The 26,530-nt window shown below is 40.5% G+C and overlaps 1 protein-coding gene across 6 annotated transcripts in view; it reads right to left on the minus strand.

Moving 5' to 3' along the window:
- The window catches only part of MACROD2 (mono-ADP ribosylhydrolase 2), an 890,626-nt gene that overhangs the window by 849,805 nt on the left and 14,291 nt on the right, over positions 1-26,530 (minus strand). For all 6 annotated transcript variants that reach the window (XM_074578439.1, XM_074578437.1, XM_074578438.1 and 3 more), the window contains exon 3: positions 15,876-15,983. In XM_074578439.1, coding sequence (XP_074434540.1) covers positions 15,876-15,983 — 108 coding nt within the window. The remainder of the gene's footprint in view (positions 1-15,875; positions 15,984-26,530) is intronic.

Below are 26,530 nucleotides of genomic sequence, written 5' to 3' on the forward strand. Positions count from 1 at the left end.
ACCACAAAGCCCAAAAGCCCAACTCCATAAATATTACTATGCAGCACCTATAAACGGTTTAATTAAATGCTGTTGATACCAACTCCTTATAAGCCATCAGCGTGGCAACCTCATATGGGCTCCTTATTCGGCAAAATAAAGGCGGCCGTAGGGAACGTTACAATGCTTAACGACACGATGCTCTCCCGGGGCACCCAGGTACCAGGCTAATGAGCCACCAGGTCATTCACTGGCAGGGAAGCAGGGTGTAACACAAAGAAAATAGCAGGGGAATTCGTTCAAGTTGCCCAGGCGACAGCAGCAAAGCAACACGATGAAAAAATTCACTGTCGCCCAGCGGCAGGGAAAGCACTGGGGCGAACTCAAAGCCAGCCCTGGCCAAGCAGGGCTGGGATTGCAGCACACTCTAGCGACCTGAAGCCTCCACAATAACAACTAAATAAATTCAGCGCTACACTCACAAAAAAAAAAAAAAAAACAGCAGTAATTTGAACTCTGCCTCCATTTATAAAGCATTCGATGCTTGTTAGACAGCAAAGGATAGACCAGCGTTGGTTTGGAATCACCGACCTTTTTGCTCTCAACACAACGTGAAGGCGACTGTCATTACACAGCTCGCCATTTCTTTGGATCAGATTGAAACACTGATAGTGAATCATTTACAAGCTATGGCGTTGCACTTTGTCTTACCAGCTGAGAACCGATGCGCAGCAGACAAGGGTGTCGCACCTGCGTGCAAAAGCCAGGGCAGGGCTGTACCAGGACGCCCCGTCCCAAAAAAACCCCACCAGATTCAAGAGATTTTTGCATGCTCTGGCATCTTCTTGCACAGTTTCTGCGTTACAAGTACAGTCTGCATTCTAAAACGTAATTGAACATCAGTAGCTTTTTTTACAGGTGGTTCGGTTTCATAGATGGAGAATAGTTATGGTAACAAACAGTCCATTTGCAAACCAAAAATAGCAAAAAAAGACCCAAACAAAAACTACCACAGGCTGCTTCTCTCCCTCACCCCCAGTGTAAGCATTTCATAATTGCCTTGCACACACTATCAACAGAAACTACTTACATACAGTCCTTCACTAAAGTTGGAAAGGTGAAAGAAATTTCACCAAGTGGCTGACTTCCAAAGTTTCATGCACTTGCCCAGGATGGTCTTGGGTTGGCACTTTCCAGGGGAGGAGTTCAAGCACAGACAGAATAAAGTGTTAATTGTTTTTACTGCCAAGAAGCTTCCAAATTGCCGTATAATTACAGCCCCAACCCACAACACCCTGGTCAAGTGACCCTCTCCTGCTCCCTCCCACTCACATCTTTAGCACATCTAAACACTCTCATCTTCTCACAAATTAAAAGCATCCATTTCTTTACGCCCTCCTTTATTGATCAAACTTCACCATCTGTAGGTGGTGTCTTAATCATTGAGTTGGGCCCGTGGAGTTGCAAGATGAGCTTCAATAATTCAAACCCATCAAGTCACTAATAATTTCTTCTGCATGTGCCCACCTGTATTTCAGTGCCAACTCCTTTCTCCCACCGATTTGCAACACTTCAGTTTTATTCCTCCCCTTTCTCTGTTTTCCTCAGGGTTTGCTGTGCCTTTGCTTCTCCTTCTCTTTTTTCAAATTCTTCAAGGGTGTTTAATTTAAAGAAGCTTTTCCAATCATCCTGCCATGTCTATAGCTGATCTTGCTCTTAGTGCAAGCATGAATTATTGGTAAATCCAAAGCCACGTACACATGCATGCACACATTATGTACACAATTTCCAATATTCTTCCCATAATGACTCCGCAGAACAGTTATCATTAAGCCAAGACACATGGAATTGCATTTGGTACACCTGGTAGTACTGTTCCAGTCAGGAATATATATTTTAATTAAAAAAAAAAAATCATTCTGGAGAGTTTAAGTTTCAGACTGTTAAGAACATCATGACTACAGCAAGTACTTACAATGGATCATTGTACTTACTAATGAACAAAGCCTGTTGAAACACCAAACTACATGATTATTGCTTAATTTCTAGATGTGGATACACCTCATTGCCTCTCTGTACAGACTACACTTTGAAGCTGAAATAATGAACTACAGTGATTAGAGAGCAGCTTTTAAAGAGAACAAAACTTTGTGCCTTTTTATTAAATACCGGGGGGAAAGAAACTTCAATGAGAAATAGCCCTTTAACACACCATTTTTCAAGACTTGTATATGTACTTAAATTATATATGAACAATCCTGCCAAAGTGAACGTGACTATGCCTACACTAGAATTTAAGAACCTGTGCAGCTTTTTCCAGGCTCAAGACTTAAGCTCAAATCTATCCAGTAACAACTGCCTTAAAAAATCAGCATTTTCATAAAACCTGCAGGTATTAAGCTTCAGAAGAATAACGCGTTAGTACGAAAAAGAATCACCCTTGCACTCTGAAAAGCAAGCGTTTTGGACAAAGAAGAAAGATGCTTTGGAAGTACCGACTCAGATTCGCAATTCTTAAGATTAAATAGTTCACATAACTTCGCATAGACCAGTTTGTACAAAAGCCGAATTAAAAGCCTAGGGCTGTTCAGCAACCAATTTTATTTCCAGTTTATACGCACATTTTGTTTCTTACCTAATTGATAGATTCATTATATGCACTCACAAGAGGTATATTGCAAGGGAACAGAATTCAGGATCACAACTTAAAACTCTTCAGTCTTGCTAATTATATAGGATTTATCTTCTATCATATCTTTATTTTGATACAATGCCAAACAGACTGCTGATGGTGCAGACTAGTCTAGAAGAAACACTTCAAACTGCAGATAAATAATTAAAAAAAAAATCAAAATACAAGGAGTGCAAAAATACAGACATGTTACATGTTGCAGTATAGGCCTTGAGAAATACCTACAATGCTAAAAGTGTATAAACACCAACTAGAAAGATCCTGTGCCTAAACAAAAATAAGTCCCAAGAAAAAAAAAAAGAGTAAGCCAATTCATGAACTGATTTCACATGAAAGCACCCGAAGTTCCACTTAACATTAAATTATCCTCCATTTCACCAGACTAACTCTGAATTTGCAGCACTGTATTCATGCCAGTCTGAAGAAAAATTAGAGCTGCCGAAGTAGAACAAGAAAATACGTACCAATTTATATGTTTACCAAGACTATGTAAGAAAATGTTGTTTAACACACACACTAAATATATATATCAAAGCAAAAGCAATATTTCTAGCAAGAGGAACGTTGCATTTGGCCAGGGAATTTAAAAAAAAAAAAAAGTCCCTTGATCGAGTTAGAGACCACATTGGGCAAGAGAGAGGCCACTTAGTTTGCACGGATCCAAAGCGCTTGTCCCCTTTTCCTAAAGCCCTGGATCCTGAAGGCCCTGTCCTTCCCCCACTCCCACAAGCAGGTCCTTCGCTGGAGCTCCAGGCTCTCCAGCTCACAGCTAGATCCTTTCTTGCTGCAGAGTGATGCTTTACCATCTCCTGCACCAAACTCAATGCACGCCTGCCTTGATTCCTCCTCCCCTTAAACAAAAAAAGGGCAATAAATTCATTAATAAGAAGTCCAGCAAGGGTGGCAATGCTACTGATAAATCTGATCCATGTTCCAAGACAGGGACAGGTAACGATATGCTTCAGTTTTCAATTCGATCAAAGCAGAAGAGGAAGCTTTTCACTCCATAGCCAGGCTAAAAAAGGAACATGTCCCAGCTTAGCTCCATCACGCCTGCACCAGCAAATTGACTTAATTGTCAGCAGGGGATTATGAAATATGAAGTGACTCCAGCAGCGCTCAGGGGAGACTCCCGAGGCACGGTGTCTATAGCAAAGACACCAAGGAGCCATCCATCTCACTCTCACCCCCAGGCAAAGCAGAACAGCCCTGAATCTCTAGAAGAGGCCAACAAGAAAGAATAACAAAGCTCGGCTTTCCTGGATGATTAGCACTGGCCCAAATGAGAAAAAGTGGTTTTAAATACACAAGCACTGCTCCCCTGAGTTGCCCATGCAACCAAAGGCTGAAGGTCATGATTTGAGACCCCAGGCTGCAGTTATGAAGCCACATCTGACAGCAGCTCACAGGGGCCTTTCTAAGGGAGAAAAGGCAACACTCCCCTCTCACATCCTTCTCCCCGTGAAGGATACGGGTGGAAAGGGTAGGAAGGGAGGCTGCAGTCAACACAAGCTGCTCTGCTGGGTGCTACCACTAGAGAACAGGAGAGAAGAGGAAGGCAGCAGAGATACTGCTAAGCCATACTTTCTGCATCAAATCTCCTTGGGAGTCCGATGATGTCAGCATGAAGGAAGAGAAGGCAGATATAAGTCAACCCCTGGGACATGGGCACTAAGAAAGAAGTAAGAAACTGAAACCTGACACTGTGCCTTTGATAACAGTATACAACAGAGAAATGCTCCCACCTGAAAACACTCCTTGTGCTGTCACAGGATTTACTTTGAATTTAAGAAACAGTCTTTATTTTAATTTAATCTATTACTGGTGTCGGGGACTAGTCTGAACTGGAGTTGCAGCCTCTGAGGCTGTAAACTCCTGACCGAAAGAGCCTTTGGGCTCTAAGCCCTACCAACACACCAAGTCTGAGCCTCCTAAGCAGGTTCATTTTTGTCAGCAAGGAGGTGCCAGGTAGAGAAATCACTCTGTGGCAAAACAGACCTAATGCTGATCACTCAGCTCTCTGAAACACTGGGTTTTGTCATCTAGTATTAAAAAAAAAAAACAAAACAAAAAACCCAACTATAATTAGCTGGGTCATGGCCAAGGTTAGAACTGCTGATAGGAAAAGCTCTGCTGTGACACAAGGCAAAAATCATCTGGCCTCCAGCATTTGGAGATGCCTTCATCCAAGGAATCAAAGGATAATGAAGAACTGCTATATTTGTCCTACTCCACCCTTCCCCCAAGGTAGATTCAGTTGTTTTATTTTTTAAGGTAATGGCCAGCCTAAAATGAAAATTGTTGTAGAACCTCTGAAATAAGAGCTCATGCATAAATTCTCAATTCCTGTTACTTTTCCGAATATAGTTCAGTGAACTCTGCAGGTAAAATCCACCATTTTCTCACTGACTGACTGTTCTGGAAGCCATTATAAAATGTGATTTTAATTTCAGAAAGGGTGATATCAGGACTCAGATTTGCAGAAATTCAGAATTAGTCAAGTAGTTACATGGACCACATTGCTCAACGCAATCACTTCAGAGCGGACCAAAACCGACACGATGAAAAAACAGAGCTTCTCTGAAATAGGCTATACACCAGAAATTCTTAGAAACGTAAAGGAAATGGGTTGCCAGTTAATATTATCTAGCATATCAAGTCACTGGGAAGACTTACATTCCTCTATAACCTGGTTTGATGGAGTTGAAAGCAATACCATCACTTTCTTAAATAAAAAGTTATTTCACATGACAAGAGCACAGTTCTCTTGAAAAAGCAATATGGTTCACACTTTAAAAGCATTTCTAACGTGGATTTGCAATGCAAAACGTTATAAATACAAATCAAATATAGCTGACAGAACCATCTTTTTCAGACAGCCTACAACAGGCATACCAGATATTAACTATTTCTATTTATTACTCTACAGGAACCAACTTTAAACCATAAAGCGAAGGTGCCACAGAGACATACTTAAGTGGTTCATGTTGTACGCCAGATTAAAGTTACTGCAGCATAGACACACAAGTGACAAAAGGGAGAAGGAGCAGTAATCCTAAGAAGTTCTCCAAATCAGTATTTTTCCCACAAATTTCAACTAGTTAAACACAACAGGCAATAAAAGCCCCGGGCTTCAAGGCATCACTGCTGAAACCGTCTAAGAACAAGGGCAATTACAACATAGCTCCTACAAGAGCCAAGTAATCTCTGCTTTATGAGACAGCCTGCCCTCCAGCACAGCTCAGGGAAGAAGTTGCACAGCTCGGAATAGCTCCTCTGCAGCCAAGGGGACAGTATTCAGGACAGGGTACCCCAAAAGAGGAAGGAATGGGACCACCATGTCCTCTCTGGGCCATTCGAGCACCCTGTGCAAGCGACAGCCCAGGCGGGAGGTATTAAAGCGAACCTTGAATGTTCCTGTCACCTCTGAGTGAATCAGAGATGTGTGGGAGCGGCGGTAGCTCATCACCCCGCTGTTGTGAAGAAAGCATAGGGCTTTGCAGCATCTTCAGTACTATAATTAAAACAATTCCCACATGCATCCAAACAATAGAGTATGTTTCAGAAACAACAGCATATAAACGTACAAGTGTCTATTACTTGCACAAGATGCAAACAACACTTGCTATTGTGCTTGGATTAACAAGCAAATACAGCTTTCACAAGCCTCCACCCATGCTTTGATGTATATTTAGCTGCCATTACTAATTTCTATGATTGTGACAGCAGGTCACACAAAGGGGTTTGGAGTCCACGTTTTTAAAGCCAAGCCGTACCCTCAATACTAATTTTTAAGCAAGAGACAATATGAATTCCTAAAGAAAGCAACTATTGGTTTTGCAACATAAATGTTTTCCTTTTGTCAGAAAAGGCCATTTCCAACAGCCACAGGTAAAACCAAAACATAAACTTCATTTCACAGCCCATAATTATTTACATAACAGGCAATTGAAACTGTATTTCAAGCGACTAACATTTCTGAAAAGCTTCTCCAAGATCTGCAGCAAATGGCAAAACACCAGGGCAAATCTGAAATCGTAACAAAGGGTGGAAGACACAGCTGCTCAGTAAAAGACTGATGCTAAGAGAATTAAGCAAATGCAAGACCTCCCTGCCAAAGGAGAAGGAAGAGGAGACAGACAGGGTCAGCCAGACAGCTACGCAACAGCATTTTTGGACATCAACTCTCATTACCATTTTGGTGAGTAGTTGCCCCATTTTTTTTGCATCTAGTGAGTTAGATGAGATAAACCTAAAGTTTACTCGCTCCGATCAAAGTAGACCTTCCCCTATTCAATACTTAACTGCATATATTTAATGGGATTACGTTACGCATAGAAATACTAATCCCCATGCTAACCGTACTGCATTACTTACGCTTGCCAGGATCATGTTGAGCTAATACCTCTGCAAACCCAGAACAACCTAGTCTATCCCAATGTGTCTGGGATAGTTAACACCACAAAGGCAGGAAAGAGCAAACATATATCTGGACAGAGAAGTATGAGGGGGCAATATTAACACTATATGGATAATCTCAGCCTCCTGGTTGACCACCCACTGCCAAGAGTTTGTGGGTATTGCAGAGAGAGGAGAATGCAAAGAGTTTTCTCTTGTGTCCTAACACTTTGCAATTACTAGAAGCTAGAAGTTTGGGCTTTTTTTAAATGCAGAAGCTTGAAAATACACCACGTTGCATGCCTATCTTGACTGAGAACACACTGTTGCAACTACTGGCTTAAAAAACCCACAATCCTTTAGATAATCCCCCACAAGTCCTGATTAAAATTGGATTTAATGTTATGAAATGAAGCATAATTGTTCAAGACGACCTTGAGCAGTTTCTTACACCACACTGCTCCATCAGTGCACTCAAGATGACAGCTGCACTGTCAAATGTAGGATGAGACAGGCTGATAGCAGGGTCCTTCCTAAATATTTTCCTCTATGAAGTAGAACAGATGCTTACAGTTCTTCCAAACCATGTCTGTCTCCTGTTTCATTTCAAACACACAGCAAACACACATAATGAAATGGAGTAGACATTTAATAAGTACGAGCCGTATCGATGGCCTATCCAACAAGCAGTCCTAGAATACAAGCATTTTGTTTCCTCTGCTTAAGTCATTTCTGATTTTATGTCCAGGAAAATTAACGTATGCAGGCAAAAAGTGATTTCGCGATAACAGTGGCACTATTGCCACCTGCTGTCAGAAAGCATCCATGGCATCCCACACCACCTCGCACTCCACAACTGCGGGTAAAGACATTTAAGAAATACAACTTTGCAGGTGTTTTGCCCGTATGTTGCTAGTTTTCTCTAGAAAAGCACGTACAGAAAAGGGTCCAAGGTAATCCTGGCATGAAGGATCAATAACCACATTGGTCTGATGGTTAGTAAAGTCCACCTTACAGTGCTGGAATACCAGCAAGAAGTTCTACAAACAGGAGCAAGGATTTTAAGTTACCACCCCCTCAAACCAAAAAGGATAAAATAAAGCAGTGTCAGAGGATAGAAAACCTAAAAGAGAAGATGATACAGTGAAAGGTCTGGCATTTCCCAGCCTTTTTCTATTCCCCTTAATTACCAAACACTGCTAGAAACCTGCATCTCCAGCAGAGCCTACACAGCTCCCATGCCCTGTTTGCAACACATACAGTCCCTCATTTTAGGAAGATAAAATGTGCTAAGTTTGAGTGGCCGAGTGCAAACCTGAGAAGCTAAGAGGTCAAATGAAAGCACAAACACTGCATTACAATGAGTTACTTTTAAACCTGACAAGTCACAAACGATGCGAGTAGTGTCCTCTACTCCCACACATTCTTTCTCTACTCCAGAAAGTGTCAAAGTTACTTGAAATGTTTTATTTGTATTCATAAAGCTCCTAAACGTTTTTTATTTGGGTTTTTTTATGAACAAAAGTATCAGCAACACATGGTTTATACAGTTAATTATTGCCCCAGCGAGCCTAGAAATAATCAGAGACAGTAAATGGGTTCAACAATGGATGCATAAAGAAATAAAGAGAATGTGTTGGTCTAGGAAAAACAGATAGTGGCCTGAAAGCATCAACACAGATGAAGGCTAGATTGTTAAAAAAAAAAAAATAATCCACGTACCATAGACCATCAGGTTAGATTAGGCTAGTGAAATGTCTACCTTGTCCATTTAACATTACATTCTCAAAAGACTAACAGACTATGCTGAATCCTGTCAGAGGAGAGAGCTGGCCATATAACTTTGTGCCAGGGTATTTCACAGAATGGTTTGGATTGGAAGGGACCTTCAAAGGACCATCTAGTTCAACCCCTTTGCCCTGGTCAGGGATGTCTTTCACCACATCAGGTTGTTCAAAGCCCCATCCAACCTGGTCTTGAACACTTCCAGCGATGGGACATCCACAACTTCCCTGGGCAACCTGTTTGAGATATTCAGATATTAAATACTTTGATATCCTGCACCCTCATCTCATTCTACTCAGACTTCTGTGCTAGCATGGAATAACATGGGAAGTCGAATAGCATTGCCCTGAACCTCGACCTGCTGTGCGTCTGGTGCCTCAGTCCACTATCTGTTAGTTTAAGGAGCCTTTTGAGTGCATTGTTCCAATGAAAAGTACATTTTCTTCTCTACTGTTTTTTTTTTTTTTTTGTTTTTTGTTTTTTTTTTTTTTTTTACGGTTTCTCAGTAAGTCAGTGAACTCTCACATCCCACTACTTGTTAACATGAAGTGCCTATCTGTTTGTGGTATCTGGCCATATGGCAGGCTGATGGGCAAAGCTTTCCTTGCCGGCATGTGAGGTTTAGGTCTTCATTCCATCACCTGAGACTCTCAGCTCACAGTCACAAGACATGATTTGGCAGGATAATGCCCAGGACCACGTCTGAGGCACAGAAGCCATCTCTGTTAGCCAAACGACACAGCTGTAAGCACACCGGTGGAATATACTGGCCTCCTGACAACATTTCACCACAATAAGTTTCCCCCCTTCCCAAATCACCCCAGAACAAGAAAAAAAGTTCATTCCTGCCATGTGTCTGCTGCACTGCCAATCCTTTCTTTTTTTTTTTTTGTTCTTAAGTTTTGAGTTATACTAATTATACGTGGAATATTTTCAAAGTATATTGTGACCAACCTTGCTGCAGTACAATTCTGAGTTAGTCTCCTCCATTTCAAGCCTTTGCCCCATCCTCAGAGCAGCTAAAGTAATCCCCCTAAATTAAACTCCACCTCTAGCTGTAGTTTTCTTTGGTTTCATTCTCTTTGATCACTACCACTTTACATAGATTTTTAGTTTTCATCCAAATGAGCATTACGCTAAAGGGAAGAGCAACACTGACATCAGATTAGACCAAAAGCAGAGGGCAAGTTAAACCATGCCTTATTCACCAGCTGCATTTAAGGTATTTTCCACAGAAAAGCAGTAATAAACTCACTCACAGATGTCATGATTGAGAATGACCGATTCCCTCAACTATCAACATTGACTTTTCTGATGAGTAAGTGGGGACTATATATAAATTAGTCTGAGGCTCTACACACAAGTGTAATTGCACCAACTGTAATTTAACTCAAGAAACCTTTGATTAACACCACAGTCTGCTCACGCTAAAGATGAAAACTAAATTAACAACAATTTGTTACCATTATTGGTTCTATTCCTTGAGGAAATTAGAACAGCGTAAGTTATAGGCAGATGCCAGATGACTCTATGCAAGAGATTTCCATGCAAGTTTTCAGTTTCCCTATCTGTATACTAGAGATAAAACATTTAAAACATGCTTACAAAACATGCTACTAGACATCAAACTCACTAAGACACTCCCAACATAAGCAATCATTTGTGTTTAGCTCAGCTGGGAAAAAGAAGTCCAACACCCCACCCCCCCCGCCCCAAAATAATCAATGTTAATAAATGCAAACATCCCACGCAAAAATCCTGTAAGCAACTTAAGGGCAGGTTTTATGTTTTGTTGATTCCACTTTCAATAGCAGGAACATTTGAGTTAAGGGACTCATAGTGAAAGAGCTGAAGAATAATTTCCAATAAACTCCAGAGTAAGAACTAATGGTCACTGTAAAACAAAAAGGGAGAAAGCACCTCTATAGACAATACTGGTTCAGGCCCAGCAGCTGACTCGAATACCTTCATAATATTTAGACAGGCCACTTCTGAAGTAATTTCTCCTTCAGAAGCGACAAGATGAAAATTTTGTGTGATAAATTAAGTTGCCAAATGAAATGGATTAGCAATCAGTGAAATTGCCTGATGTCAGATCTGTTCCAGATTAGAATCCATCCTTTTTCCCCACCTGTTCATTAAGCACCAAGTTAAAGGCAACTGCAATGACTGATTGCGCATTAACAAGCTGTTTATGTGGAAAGCCACAGTTCAGCCACTATCTATACTTACACTCTCATTTAAGCATAATTCACTGATAATATATTCAGTTCCCAGTTTCAATACATAGTACTTCTACCTTGATGTGTAATTTTGGACTTGAGAAAAATGGGATGCCTCATGAAATTAAACAATCCGATTATACTTCAAGGTCAAGGCCAGGAAAAGAAGAGTCTAGAAGAAAGTCTGTTGCTATCTCCAGTTAAGAAAACCAGAGAAAGATACTGCTGTTACACTAAAATACTTAAGCATGGTTGTGAAGTCAGAAGCCTGAGGGAGGAAAGGCATATTTATGGGAAATTGAGACTTAATATGAAAACGGCTGTTTCATCCTCCAAGTCAAGTCATGCAGAGACTCCAGGTGAAACCAATCTTGCAACAAGCAAAGCAAAAGCCATGTATTCAAAACCGAGTATTTTCCAATTCCACAACTTCCAGTACCAGGACAGGGAGGTACAGCAGGACAAGCGTTTCAAACTCCTAGAAATTTGTTAAAAAGACTCAGATGTAACTCACTCCCTGAAAACATGCAACCGAGAGATCCTTCCCTCTGCGTACCTTCACTCACTGGCTCTGCACAACACGCAGCGCGTGTCTGCCAAACCAGCATCCCCAGCTGCAGTGACCCACTGCAGGCACACAGATGGTTTCCCGTAGAGGAAAACTCTTCTTAAGCAGCATGAGGTTTAGTAACTAAATTCCAGCATCAGAGGTTAGTAAAAAAACAACTTAAGTTTATTTTGGGTTTTGTTTTTGTTTTGTTGTTGTTTTTTGGAGTTTTGGTGTTTTGTTTTTTTTTTTTTACTAATTTTCTTCACTAACTCTTTTCACTACCTATCAGAGTAAGATTTTTACTTCCCATTTGTTTTCTCATATGGAAAAAATATTCCCCTTAAAAAGTGATAGCCTCTCCCCAGATTTGGGAGGATTAGAGATGATTCCAGCTCTCAAGTACAGCTTAAAGGAAGGCACCCAGTTGCTATAACTGTAGCAACCATGTAATTGGTTATACATACAGTTATAATTGCTACAGCAACACTATAGACCTATTACCAGAAATATCTACTTGAATAGAACCGATCACCTTCCGTTTTCCTGCAGATTAGACATTTCTGTTCTCAGTACCATACTTTTGTACAGATATCCGCAAATACTTTTCAAAACTACGAAGAAATAACATTTCTTCTAGTGTTCTGCAAGTAATCCTCTTCCCCTCAACCAAATAAAAATAAGGAAATCCCTTCCCCCCCAATATCATTTCTCCCTCCTAATAAAAGAAAAAAAAAAATCACTCACAAGAACATTAGTACACACCTTCTTATCTTAGAACTGGGCCAGTAACAGGTAAAAAGTGAATGAATAGGTCAGTAGTGATGAACTGGTGCTTATGGTATATCAGGTACATAGACACACATATCACACCCACTCTGAAAATGCAACTCCTTTATTCACTTCAGATTTAAAAAGTTGCTGCATACAATATAAATAGTGACATATTTTTCACCTATATTTATTAAAAATGCAGAGGAAATGTAGTATTTACTGCTTAACTGATACTATAAGTATTGCACAATTTATTTTTCAAGCCTTACTGAGGCTTTTACCGCTTATTTCTGTCTTTGGGATTAGTGACTCTATAAAAACAACATAGCTGAAAAAGCCTAAAAGTGAGTAGAATAAGCTCCATGACTGGTAGACTAATCCTCCTTTTTTGTTTTTCCAATAGACCCTGAAAACTTCAGTCAGGACCTGTGTTACTACATCAGACCCACCTAAGCCATGAGACCATCACGTCATACCGTCCAGACTTTCAAAAAGCAGAGGCAGACACAGAGGGAAACTTTTTTTTTTTTTTTTTTTTTTTTTTTTAGAGTCACAACTCAGGACACACACCACTTGTTTTTGGACTGCTGCTAACTTAACCTCCAGCAGAAAGACTTGCTCCCTAAATCCGTATCGTATGTTGGAGAAAGCAGCTCAAAAACACGAAGGTAGAGGGAACTGGCGAGGTGGTATTACACATTTTGTAGCTTTTGTGTTCCAATATTATCTGAAACTATTTTTCTTACATAGCTCATTCGGTCCACAAAATGGTTTCTATCAGGAAATGCCTGCAGTATGAACAAAACGTGTTAAAAGAGCTGCACGGAAAGGGGCAGAGGGACTAAACGAACGCCCTTCCTCTCCCTCCCCTAAACACAAACACCCCCACCACCCCCAAGCTCAGTTCTCACAGGTTATTTGGAAGCCAGCTAATTGTGGTTGTCTGACTTCCAGGTGCTTGAAGCACTTTTGGCAGCAGGATGAAGTGACATCTAGGAATAGTTAGTTTGTTAAAAAGGCCAGTGATTGTGGATTTACACAGTAAGTACATGCCTCAGGGACAGCCTGATTGCATTCTTAGAGCATAATACCTAAAGAGCCAAAAAGCATATAGGAGTAAAAATAAGATTTTTCTAGAAATCATAGCCGAATCCTTAAAAAAGGGAGGAAAGAAATCAACATAACAGGCTTAGGCAAAACATCAAGTTAAACTAATAGCTGTTGCAATGCAATCAGTAGCAAGAAAGTTTTAGGGAGCTATCCTGGAAGGATAACACATTTACAGGGGTAGATAACTGACATTGATTTTTGGCAAAATTACTTCTCCCCCAACACACTGCATCTCAGGTTAACTCTCACTCTCTTCAGAAGGCCAAAAGAAGATTCTCACTCTGATCATGAATGATTTCAAAGTGGCTGTTTTGACATGGTTGTTTTGATAATGAGCAAAGACACAAACTTTTACTTCCACTGTTTCCATAGTTGTCCTCTTTTAGCACAAAATATTTGTAAAACATTTTGGAAAGCAACTAACATTCAGTTTGTCTGTTAAAGCCAAGGAGAAAAGGGGATCCTTTTGTAGCAGAGCTCCTCAATGATATCTTGGTATTTAGCTACAGAAGATCACCGTTAACACCTTTGTTAGCCTAACGAAATAAACTCAATTAGCATTTTAACTGGCTCATATATAAATGAGAAACTGAAAGGGGAAACAGAATTCAGAGCATAAGGTAAGCTACTAAATTTAACAGACGGGTTTGTGTAGTATAGCTCAGAAATAAACTTGGCTATACTCTGAACAGTCACGCTGTCAGCTGCATGCCCGAAGGAGGACATCACTGTATCGAGTCAGCGCTACAGGCAACTTACCGCACGTATTCTCACACCCCTGTTTAATCAAGTAAATCCATTTATGTCTCATTTGCCCCTCACAGGCAGCTATTAGAAAATATAAGAGTTTTTATAAGAGTCTAATTCTGAAGCTAATCCGCAACCAGTTCCAGCCTGCAATTCAAGGGAGGCCTATGAACAAAGAGAATCTAAATATAAATCGAGAGAAATATGCTAATATTGACTTACTGTAGAGTAATAAAGCTAGGAAGCCAACGAGAGCACTACTGGAAATGTCATCTTGAAAGAATCAGGGGAGAAAAATTAAAAGATTAATACTTCAGAGACCTTGCCGACACAGCGAGGAGAAGATTGCGTTACTACATGGATGCTACCCATATTGTTTGTCCGTAATGTAGAAAGGCTTCTGTGCATCAGTAAACTAGAAGATTAATTAAAAACTTTTGCATGGAAATACCATCCTTGTTACTTGTTGGAGTGCAAAAATGCATTTTGAGATAAGTAAGGGTTCTTCTACCTGTACTCCATGAAATCTAGTAGCATGTCTCCGCTGTAAAGTAGGGAGTTAAGCAGACAGAAACAACATCAAACAATCCAAGAGCCTTTGTTTCCCAGCTTCCACACTCTGAGCGAACATTTCTGTACTCTTTACAGACACGAGCCAGCATCTCCACACAGCTTTTTACTGTGGTAAGCAAACACATCAGTTTTGGCCAACACAACCTTGGGAATTTCTGCACTTTATTCCATCACAGAGAAGATACTGCAGTATGTTTCCTTCCAATAAACGAATACCACCATAAATTAGTTCTTGAAAATTAATCAATACACATAGCAACTAAGGACAATGTCAGCCAAATACCAGGGTGGGGAAATTTCCAGCCTCAAGAAAAAAAAAATCGTATTTTTTGTGGGGCAAGGAGTGCAGGCAAGATTTGGGTGGGGCACATGCGTAGCAGGAAACCTTCCCATAGTCTGTCCCAGCCAGCCAAATTAGCTCATTATGCACAAATAAATTAATAGCACAGGCATTTCCCCCCTCCCTTTTTTTTTGTCACATGAAGATGCTATGTGCAGTTCTTCACCTCAGTTGCATGCAGTCACTAAGCAAGAAGAGGTATCAAAACATTTAAAACTCTGTAGCTCATGACCCAAAATTTGAAAGATACAATCTCCCTACAAGAAAGCAAATATTCATGCCGCATAAAACAGAAACTGATTTTTCCTATCACCTTATTGTTAATGTTTTCACGTTACCTAGCCCACGAATGGCTTGATTTATGAAAACAGAGAAGAACGTACTGCAGTAGTTTAGTGTAAGAGTTCAGCCTTCTACCAGATCAAGTGTGAAGTCTCAGCTGCTCAAACTAAGTCAAAAGATGGATGCAAGATAATTATTTTTTTCCTTGGCGACTATGCTATTACAGTTTCACAATACTCCTTCTCACAGTAAAGGCACACAGGATGAACAGACGCAATATAGAGAAATTGGGAAAAAAATCATGTAGTTTCCGTGAGACATCCACAGGACATGCCAATTTTATGCAACTTCTCAAAGTTCAAACCTGCAACGTGGCACTAAGAAGGACTGTTGAGACATAGCGATGTAAAACATTTAATCACCTACCAGCATTAACGATGGCATCAACCTCAAGCAGTGTAATGTCACCTCTATAGAGAGAAACTTTCTCGCTCAGACTTTTCTTCCCCTGCAGATCTTCTTTAGTGTTTTCACCTACAAAACAAGAAAGCAGTAAAACCAGATTACAAACGTGGATCTGAGATCACTATTTAGAAGTCCAGAGCAGGTATCAGCAGTTTTCAGTTACACTACTGCTGTCAGACTGCGGCATCTTTCGGTTTTGCCTCGAGAGGGCACCGGTAACCCAAAGATACCAGCATTTCCCTCAAGTCACACTAGTTGCTTTTTATTTGTTTTCAAATACAAGCTCCTAGGAAGCACTGATTCCTTGCCCACATGCCATTTGATTAAAAAACTGTATATGCATACACATTTTTTGGAGCTAGAGCCATCAAATAATTTCTTTGGTAACCATAAGGGTGCAAATTATGAAAAATGAGAAGAATTAGTTAAGATAATCCTCCCACTGAAGCAATAATTTATCCAAATTAAAAGTTATTCAGAACAGATACAACAACACACAAGCACGCCATTTGCCAAGAGCCCCAAAATTCAGAACTAGCCCTGGCAGCAGCTAGTGGGGAAAAGAAAAACTTGAACAAAAACACCTGCAAATTTAAACTTGGAGCTTTGGTATCTTAAATTGCTCAACTAGAAGATAAGGGGGTGAAGACACAACATACATTAGCTTTCAAAAGATTCATTACTAAACAATGTTATAATAGGTCCCTTATTCTGGTAAACTCTTAATTTTTGCGTCACCAATTCACTGAATTTGCATCATCATCTATGTAACTGTTCGGTTACCTCAAACATTTCTACAAACACATATTGGCGAAAAGCTCACCACTGTCTTGCGTTGTTAGACATCCACATCATTAGCAAAGAACTAATGAGAGAAAGATTGCTTTATTTTATTATTATTATTGAAAATTAATGATTTCCAACACAAGCCAAGTCTAAAGAGGCTTGGGTTCATATCTTGGCCAGAAACAGAACTGAATTGCTAAAGTCACAATTTAAGTGGAAAACAGTTCTCAGTCTTCCAAACAGGTGATTTTTTTTTTTTGTTAGAAAAAAAACCTCAAGAGAAGATTTAGCAAGAAGGTAGAGGGGAGTGCAAACAAATCTGGCCCTGTAGTTTCACATCAGCCTTTGTTTTAACCAATTTCCACAAATTTGAGCATATCTGTTCAAGTTTGTCAGCATTCCAAACAACTATAAGTAGAAATAAGAAAGACGCCTTTATTTTAGGTGTTCCTCTTCCAACATCAGCACAAAGGACTGGTACCAGAAATCACTGTTTACCTCAACCACCCCAAGGTAGCCAGCCTCACTCAATTCTACTTTAGAGCAGTTATCACACGCCCAGCACAAAATCCACACCACCTCCAGCAAAAGATACATTGCTGCTGTGATTTACGCTAGCATAAAGGGAGTCTTGTATTCAAGGTGTGTATTCAGGAGTTTGATTTCTGTATTTGGCTGCTAAGGCGACTGTTCCATCGCCACCAGATCACCCTCAGTGTCTTAGCCAAAGTGAAGGAAGAGTTTCTGTGGAAATGTATCAAGCTTTTATTTATTATATTAAGAAACTTCTATTACTCTAACCTAAAAGTTATACGCTGTTCATCCATTTTTCCACAGAAAGGTAACAATTGCAGTTAGCTGTTGAATTGTATTAAAATAAAAATCAGTCTCTGTGACTGATTTACAGAGTCTGATTTATTATCTGCTTTCATTTCAACTGCATTCTACCAGCAAGGACGACAGTTGTTTTCCCCACCCCTCCCCAGTGAGCGTCCTACCGGAGCTGCCAAATTTAAAATGCACACCCCCACCACCATCTTCCCCCTCCACCCTTCTGCCCAAGTTACTGCAATAATACTTAACATCAAACCAAATACAGCAAATGCTTTAAACTAAAACCATTTAACTAGAAAGTACAGTATGGATACACTACAGTATTTTTATCAATACAACACTAAAACAAAAAAAAAACCTACCAGAAAGAGCCACGAGGAGAAGAGATACCACACAAATAAAAAAAATAAAATTCTCCTTATCACTAATTTGAGTCAGAGGGAAAGCAGAGATGTCCCTTAGTCCAGTCACCAGCAAGGTCATCTAACTCTTTCCGCAGGGTGTGACACAACACGACGTTGCACATGCTGGTGCTGCCTCTTTTCTATCCTCCACAGCCTTCACAACTCTGCCTCCAGTTCTCACCCTGTGCAAGGACTGAGTATATTTGAGTGTGGTTCTCCTGAGACTCCCTCCCCATGACAGTGGATTAATAAATTCACTGCCTCATAAGAAAAAAAAAAAAAAACAAACACAAAAAAAACAACAAACACCACACCAAAAAAACCCAAAACCCTCCCACGTGATTCTCACAACCTCTTGAGCAAGCCCCTTCCCTGACCCACAGTTATTGGAAGAGCCGCCCTTATAACCTCTGTCTTTAGAGTTCAGCAGTAAAAGCATATGCTGCCTTGAACATCTTTGATAGACTATCCTCATTTCTTTCAATAAAAGCCTGATTTAAACAGACGATTTGAGCTTGCACTTATTTTATTTTGCTCTGGTTTTTACAGAAGGAAGCTCAACACTGATGGAAGTTGTGGGGAGCCAAGGCTTGTTCGCAAAGACACTCAACAGGTCTACTAGTATGCTGCTGATTACAAAAGTAATCCCAATAGCATACAAATAGTTGTAGGAGAGACGACTGTTTCTCTTTCGCCATCTGTTCGATCTCTGGGGCTGGCAGACAACATTTCCTAACAAAGTCAAAACTGATATCTGATTTGGGTTATTTTCTTCTCCTGTAATCAATTTAGTCATCTTGGCAGGGACAGCAAAGTCACTTCTGGCCCTTACAAATAACTCACTTCCCACCTTTGTCTCCCATTTCTTCCTCCACCAAGCATTTTTGCCTGCTTCTCAGATTAAAAGAAAACCTGCACTCATTTACTTCAAAGTCTGTTCCCAAGGTAATGATGGACCTCAGATCTGTGAATAAGTATGATCAGTCCTCAAACATGCCCATGGAACTCAAATGCTGTAGGTATTATCCTGTCATTCATGGCACCGTAACTCAGCAAGGACAAACCAGCAATTCCAGGGCATTGCCTGTTTCACAAAGCACACGCACCATGTTTACATATCAGCACATTAATAAAAATCTTAGCAGTGACAGATTTACCTTGCACTTGTAGCATAACGAGACTATTTCTTGCTCTCATTAATGAAAAAGCTCTACAGATATCCTCAAGAAATAAATCCTCTGAAGTGGTTGCTATGTAACCTCATCTTCAACACAAGCTACAAAACAGGAGTTGAGTCCCTAGACTTAAAGGCCTACGTCTTTAAAGAAAAGAAAGCCTGCTTGCCAAGGAAATCAAGCTTTCAAGTCTGTCTCCACATTGGTTGTCCAGAATGCACCTTAAAGGCAAAACAGCTGAAAAGCCAGGAAAATTCAGATATATTCCAGTCCCAAAAACCAAAAAAACAATACAACACAACACACACCACCAAACAAAGAAGTCCCACCAACTAAACCCACACTACATCAAGGTCATGACAAAGTCCATCTCAGTTTTAGATGGAGGCATCACAGACTCCAAGATAAGAAAACATGTTGTTTGGACTACGGCTGTGAATATGAGAAGTTTTCAGGACAAAGCAGCAAGCAGAATAAGAGAGACTGAATTTTCTGAAGTACCTCCACAGGAATGCCAGCATAGCTACAGTAAAATTTAAGAGGCACTAGAAGATTTTTAAGATCATCCAGCTGGGCAGCAAAGATTGCCTTGGAAGGAAGGCTTCCTCCCTGCTGGAAGAACTGCTCCCGTCTCCATCATAGCTCTCCTAGCTCACAAGCAAAACCAAAACACGTACTGAGCACCTGCGCAAGACGCCTGGATGCCTTCAGATCATCACTTTTAATCAAGCCATGGCTAGTAAAATGCCAAAATAACTGTTCAAATGGGACTGTGGCAGTATTAAGTATGAGCAATAGCTTCTGCTTTATTTGGGGTTTTATCCTTGTGTACTCCCAAGGAGACTGTTTCTGGGGCTTCCCTTCCCTCTGCAGTAAGACTTTGCCCCCACCTCTACCCCATGCCCATCTCCATTGAAAAAGTAAAAATAAAGGCTTTATTGGAGGTGCTCCTCAAAACTAACTAAATATATATATATATACACACACACACACACAAAAGGTGAGCTCTCATAGCAATGATAACCAGCATTAGTTTGACCATTTTGTTCCCCAGCTCCCCCCAGTCAGTTTTCTTACTCATTTTTCTTCCTTAATCTCAGAATTTGTGCAAACAGTTATTTGTGTGGCCAGTAAGGATTATGAATAGACTCAAGCTGCAGTTTAAACACATTAACATTTCACGTATTTCATTACAATTATGTGTGCATAACAAAAGCAAATAAGCCGTTTTGTTTAACGTGAATTTTACAGGGTACATTTGTGTAAAGTCTGCCTATCCGATTTCTGAGAAAGTGCAAGCCCAGGGTCTTCATCCCTGATGACTTCCTGGGACCAGCTAATGCCAGCCCTGCCTCTGGAATAAAAGGCCCTACTTAATTCAAGACCAGTGACTAAAAGCATCAGCAAAGCAATGCTCACCCATACAGATAGATTTCACAACCATTTAGAGCTTTCAGGTTCAGATGAATGAAAAAAAATTAACTGGCACAAAGAAAACTATTAAGGAGGAGGGTAAATGGAATATTCACAAACTTTTGAAGTGACTTTCTAAATTCCACTCACTTCACACAATAGAAACTGTATCGTAAAGTGACTGTAGGCATAACTACAGTCTGTTCAAGTCTATTCATTTGAAAGAAATGAAATTAAATTTGCAAAGTGAGACACTGAGATGTAAAGCAACCCCACGCGCATGCCAAAAATCCGCATATTCACAAGCAGGTGAGGATCTAACAGAACCCTAAGGAAACACCCAATATGAAAGCAATTCCTAAGACTAAGTTTTGAATTTTTTCCGCAAGTGCCTATTCAGTCTCTCTGACAGTTTTCTGACCTAAAAAATTCTCAAACTTTACTCCTCTGCCTAACTAGCCCTAATTCAGATCTTATCCATCCCTTCTCTGGGGTGATTTTGACAGGAAAAAACAAATACATCAAGAAACAATATCTGCTAGGGAAGCATAGCAATATACTGAAAAATATCAAATACAGAAACAAAGCAAAAACACAGACAGGTGTGTGGGGTTTTTTTTAAACTTCAGTATTGTGAACATGCTGACCATAGCTCCTATCGGAAAGCAAAGCCAATGGTCATTAAATCATCTGTGTACCCACACACACGAAGTACAGAGTTGATCCTGTCACATTCTTACTGAAATCTATCTACCTAAACCTAACAGTTTAGGCTGTTTTTAAAGACACACAACAGTGGGGACACTACAAACGCTCTAGGTCCTCCCCTCCACCCCCAGAAATATATTGGAGTTGAAAATCTTCACCATAAAAAGCTGAAAACTTTTTGTCCCACCACCATTTGTCCCCTCCAGATCCAAACCATCATCTTCCATCCCTCTGTCTACACAACCCAACTTGGCTTCTGCCAAGTCACACCCTTTGGGCCTTTAGCCATGCTCCCAGCACCTCTGACTTCCTTCTAGCCACATCTTTCTTAAGCGTGAAGTTCATCAGCTGCGCTCTTAACACTAAGTACAGCAAACAGGTAGTCCTGTCCCTCAGCTTTACTTTACAATTCCTTCTAACTCGCATCAAAGGAAAAGGACCCTTACATCTTACACATATGCAGAGAAACACATTAGATTTAGTGAACAAAAACGCACCTAGAAAGAAAACACGGAAAGTTCTTCAGAACGAAGAGGAAAAAGGACTTTCAGAACAGCTCACTAGAGGGAGCCCCCATAAAGGGCATGAATACGCTCGGCTCGTGCAATGGAAGAGTATAGCACAAACCTAACTTCATTGTAAAATCAACTCTGAAACTCAGCCACTGCTAAAATATCCAGAATTTTAAAGTCTAGTACACTTTAAAGGATCTTAATTTTTTAAAGAGGTCTCAGACATCCAATTACAGAAATCCCTACAGCAATACCAAAGAGCTTGCAATCAAAGGGAGGAGAAAAACCAACAGCTGGAAGAGCTTCTGTTAAAAAACACATCTTCGTTTTTAAACTATTTGATAATTAAAGAGTGGAGCACACACGAAGTAGTAAAAATAGTTATTGAAACCCCATAGTATAAAGCGATACCTGTGGCAAAGAAAAAGGCTCTTGGCACTCCATGAGCAAAAGCAGATAAGAGAAGAAATCAAAGAAAGAACAAGTGAAAAGGATTTACAGCAGCTAGGCTCACAGGCTTGCACTAAGAAAATGAGATTTTCTATAACAAGTCAGATGACTTGATTTTTTTTTCCCCCTCTAGTTCACAAAAACAAGAGTAACAGACTGAATGGCAAGAAACAAAGCTGAAAATGGGAGAGTTTCATCACTTATAGACTTTGGAATCCTAAGCTGAAGGAAATAAATTAATTTCAAGTTAAAAATAAATAGAGTAAGTCTGTCCACTATCTCATCCCTGCTACGACAGCTACTAATAGAAACATGTATTCCCACAAGGAAGGCTTCTCCAACAGCAGTCTATAACACCATCTGGACAAAGCGCTGGGAAAAGAGCCTGAGCAAGGGACAAGAGTCCCACTATCAATGCCAGACAAGAGCCAGCCCTTCCTCTCCTAGGAGAATCCTCAACAAAGGCTGGATCGGGACACTGCTCCACTTTTCTTGGGCTGCTGAAAAAACAAAGGATTTGAGCGAACTTTAAGAGTGCATCTGACCGCAGAGAAAGCTACAGCAACTATTCTGCTACATATTCTGTGCACTCTTCCCTTCAGTGCTTTTTTTTTTCCTTAATGCTTTGTTTTCACAAGCGTCTTGTACAGTTTAAAAATGACAAACTATTAGCAATTACTACCCTCGCATTTAACACAGCTTTCCATTCCATTTGTTTCTGCATAGGCTTACAGAGGGTTAGAAAAGACAGCTTGTAAAATCTGTTACATTACGTGCCTGCTTTTACTCCTACTAACTGTGGATGATTGTACAGGAAAGGCAATTGCTTATCTAAATCAAGATAAGCATTATTTCCATATGTTCCATCACCAGGGGGGAAAGCATTCACAGATGCACTCTAGTACTTCAGATTTGTAGTACAGATTTGCTCTATCACTTCTTGGACTTAAACGAGATCAGAACCTGAGCACAAGGAAGAAACATCTGTTGCCAACAAATCACTTTCTACCTAGCCAAAAATGCAGCACATCACACAAGTCAAAGGCACTTGAGGATGAACACCAACACCTTCTCCCTGGCTACACACTCTGCCAATATGCTCTGTTTCAGCTAATTACAAACTGGCATAATTGGATTAACCAAGAACTACAGCCAAGTACAAAGCTTACCAGGCATACAGACACCATGAATCACAGAATGGATGAGGTTGGGTGGGACCCTCTAGAGATCATCAAGTCCAACCTCCGCACTCAAAGCAAGGTCACCCAGAACAAGTTGCCCAGGACCCCATCCCAGTTGGATTTTTACTGTCTCCAAAGACAGAGATTCCACACAAGTAACGCGGTTCCAGTGTTCAGCCACCCTCGCAGTAACTGTGTGGTTTTGTTTGCTTATGCCCAGATAGAATTTCCTCTTTCAACATGTGCTCATTGCCTCTTGCCCTGTCACTGTGTACCACTGAGAAGAGTCTGGAGCCATCTTCTTTACACCCTCCCAACATATGTTTGTAAACATTGATCAGGTCCTCTCTGGGCATCTTTTCTTCAGACTAAACCCCAGCGCTCTCAGCCTCTCCTTGCAGAAGAGATGCTCCAGTCCCTTAATCATCTTTGTGGCTCATCTGGCGCACCAACTACACTTCCAACTTTTGTACAAAAAGTTGTTGTCACAAATTTGCTGAGTGAGCACTCTGTCCCATCTTCCAGGTCAGGCGGTCACAGTATCTCCCATTCAAGGTTTTTCAGAGGTACGAAATACCCCCAGTGGAGGGCGCGAGCATCACTTGACATCCACTGGTTAGCATCCAACGAACCACAACATAATTGAGTTCAACAGTGCTGTAACACAACCCTCTAAAGCTACTGCAAGAAGCCCAGAACTAAATCACTCAGTTTAAGTTAAATGCAGTGATATGGCAATCAGCAGCCCACAAAAAGGGTTGTAAATATGAGCTTCTACTTTTCAGCCACATGACTGAATTGGAGCCATTCAAGACTCTGTTACATGTTAAAGAGAGAAATAGCGGTATACCATGAGAATTGATAGAAAATACCCAGTCGGTCCTAACAGCCCACAGAACGCTTATGCAAAATGCAGTTATTCTTGTGTTACGAAGGTCTTGCCTAGTCCTTACAAGTGTTCCAACCTTTTCCTCAGTCTATCCCACACAGCTCTGTATGTCCCCCAAAAACAAAACAGAGAGGCAAAAAACCCCTTTAAATCTGGGAGCAGAAGGAGAGAGAATTGAGAAGCTTGCCCTTTTTCTGAAGTTTTTGTAAAATGAGAGAAGACTTGGTATGGAGTGCAAAAGTACCAAAGACCAAAGTTTGAGAAAGCAGTAACAACAAACAAGGAGAACAAGAAAAGGAATACATTCTCAGTTCTTATTTGTCATGCAACCTGGTCTGCAGGGACACGCAATTGTCAATTCATAAATCAAAGTCTTCTCACTTCAGTGGCATGCACAGTGACAGCAAAGACACAACATTAAGTAGGCTGAGGCCCTAGGGTATTTGTGTGTTTACTCGGAGAGTCAGCATCCAGCTGCTACGGTTGCTACGCTTGCTTCTGCTGGTTTGAGATTTCATGATTTAGGGTGCATAGGAACGGCTGCTGGCTTAGCTCTAGCCCAGAAGGAGCTGTGCTTTGTGTATTTGAAGAAACTCATTCAATCACTGTCTTGTTTGGTTGTTGGGTTTTTTTGGTTGGTTGTTTTGTTGTGGGTGTTTTTTTTTTTTTTTTTGAAGTGAGCCTTCAGAGGTATTCAAAACTTTGTGATAATATATTGGAATAAAAAAAAAAAAAGCAGCAGCTGTTGGACAGCATATTTACTAAGTTCTTGCCCAAGCCTGATTATCAGTACCTCACTCTGAGGGATACCAAGAATTGGTATTGCCATTCCAGAATGGCAGCATGAGTTGCACTAAAGTATGTTAAATGGTCAACGAAGGTCACACGGAGGCAAGAACTAAACCACATCATCTCCAATTCAATACTTTATAACCTCCCTCTACCACAGAGAGCTTATAATTAACAATACAAGTTCAAAAATTGAGACAAAAATATATTACACTCTTTTAGACCACTGTTCATTGCCTCACAGAAATACGTTGATACTTTTCTATTAAGCTAGAAGACTACAGGCGATGCTACTTCGCTAGATTCCTTCAAAAACAGAGTGGATCACCTTCACTGCAAGAGTTGTGTCTTGGTAATATCTCAGCATTCATACAACTATTCCTGGTGTGTTCAGATCAATCCAGTGCCTCCTGGAATAACTATGAGCCTTCATCCAAGACTTACACTACCCGTAGCACAGTATTCCTTCACCCAGCTGTAGAAACTAGCGGGGGGGGGGCGGGGAGGGGAAGGTGTTTGGTCTTCTGCAGCATCTGTTTTATCTACCAAGAAGTGAAAACTCATTTCTAATACGTGTGAACAGCACATACAGCATCAAGCAAAATTAAAGTAAGTTTATAGTGCAAAACCGCAAATTCATTAGCTTTCATTCATTAGCTTACTAAGCAGTCAGACAATTTTTACTCTACTCTACGTTCTCTGCTTTTTGAATTTTCTACACCATTGCTAAGCAACAGCTTCTCTACTTGAGCATTACCAGCCTTTTGTAGTACTTACTACATAGCTTGGAAATAAAAAGTTACTACCAGCAAGCTATGAAACTTCTGCAAAACTGTCGGCAAATAGCTCATGGCATTGTTATTCAAGAACATCTCTGCGTTAGATACAGCTACAACTGCTTACCAGATGGGAGCAGGAACTCCAGTCTTCCAGTACCAGGGGACAGGTAGGTAAGTTTCTATGCAAGCACAAAAGATAACGTTTTCTGCATGAAGACATTAGGCTTGGGTAGCACTTACCTTGCAGCCTTTCCCCTTCCCTACTCCCCAAGATACCATATGTAATTTGCTACCACAAGAAACAATAAGGCTTCAATCCAAACAGCAAGGTACAGAAGAAAATCTTCAATATTTGAAGAGGACTCTACCAAGACCCATCAGTGTTGCACGTCAGGCTTGCTTACTTTAAGGACTCGAAAAATAGGAAGTGTTACAAAGTCACCAGCAGATAGGAGAAAGGTTTAGCTCTATCTTCCTCTGCACGTTTACCTGGAAATAAAAGACACGCCAAACCTCAAAGCCCTTAAGATAATATAGGCATCTGTTGGTGAGCACTGCCTATCCTGGCTGGATTTAGTTATTCGCAATACACTTACAAATCTTCTCCTGTAAGAAATATGGTAGCAAAGAAGAAAGGGGAAAAAAAGAAAACAACAACACAACAACATGGAACTCTACTTTTTCTTTAAATATAAC

The sequence above is a fragment of the Larus michahellis genome, chromosome 3, assembly GCF_964199755.1.
Source record: "Larus michahellis chromosome 3, bLarMic1.1, whole genome shotgun sequence".
In the NCBI taxonomy this organism is placed as follows: Eukaryota; Metazoa; Chordata; class Aves; order Charadriiformes; family Laridae; genus Larus; species Larus michahellis.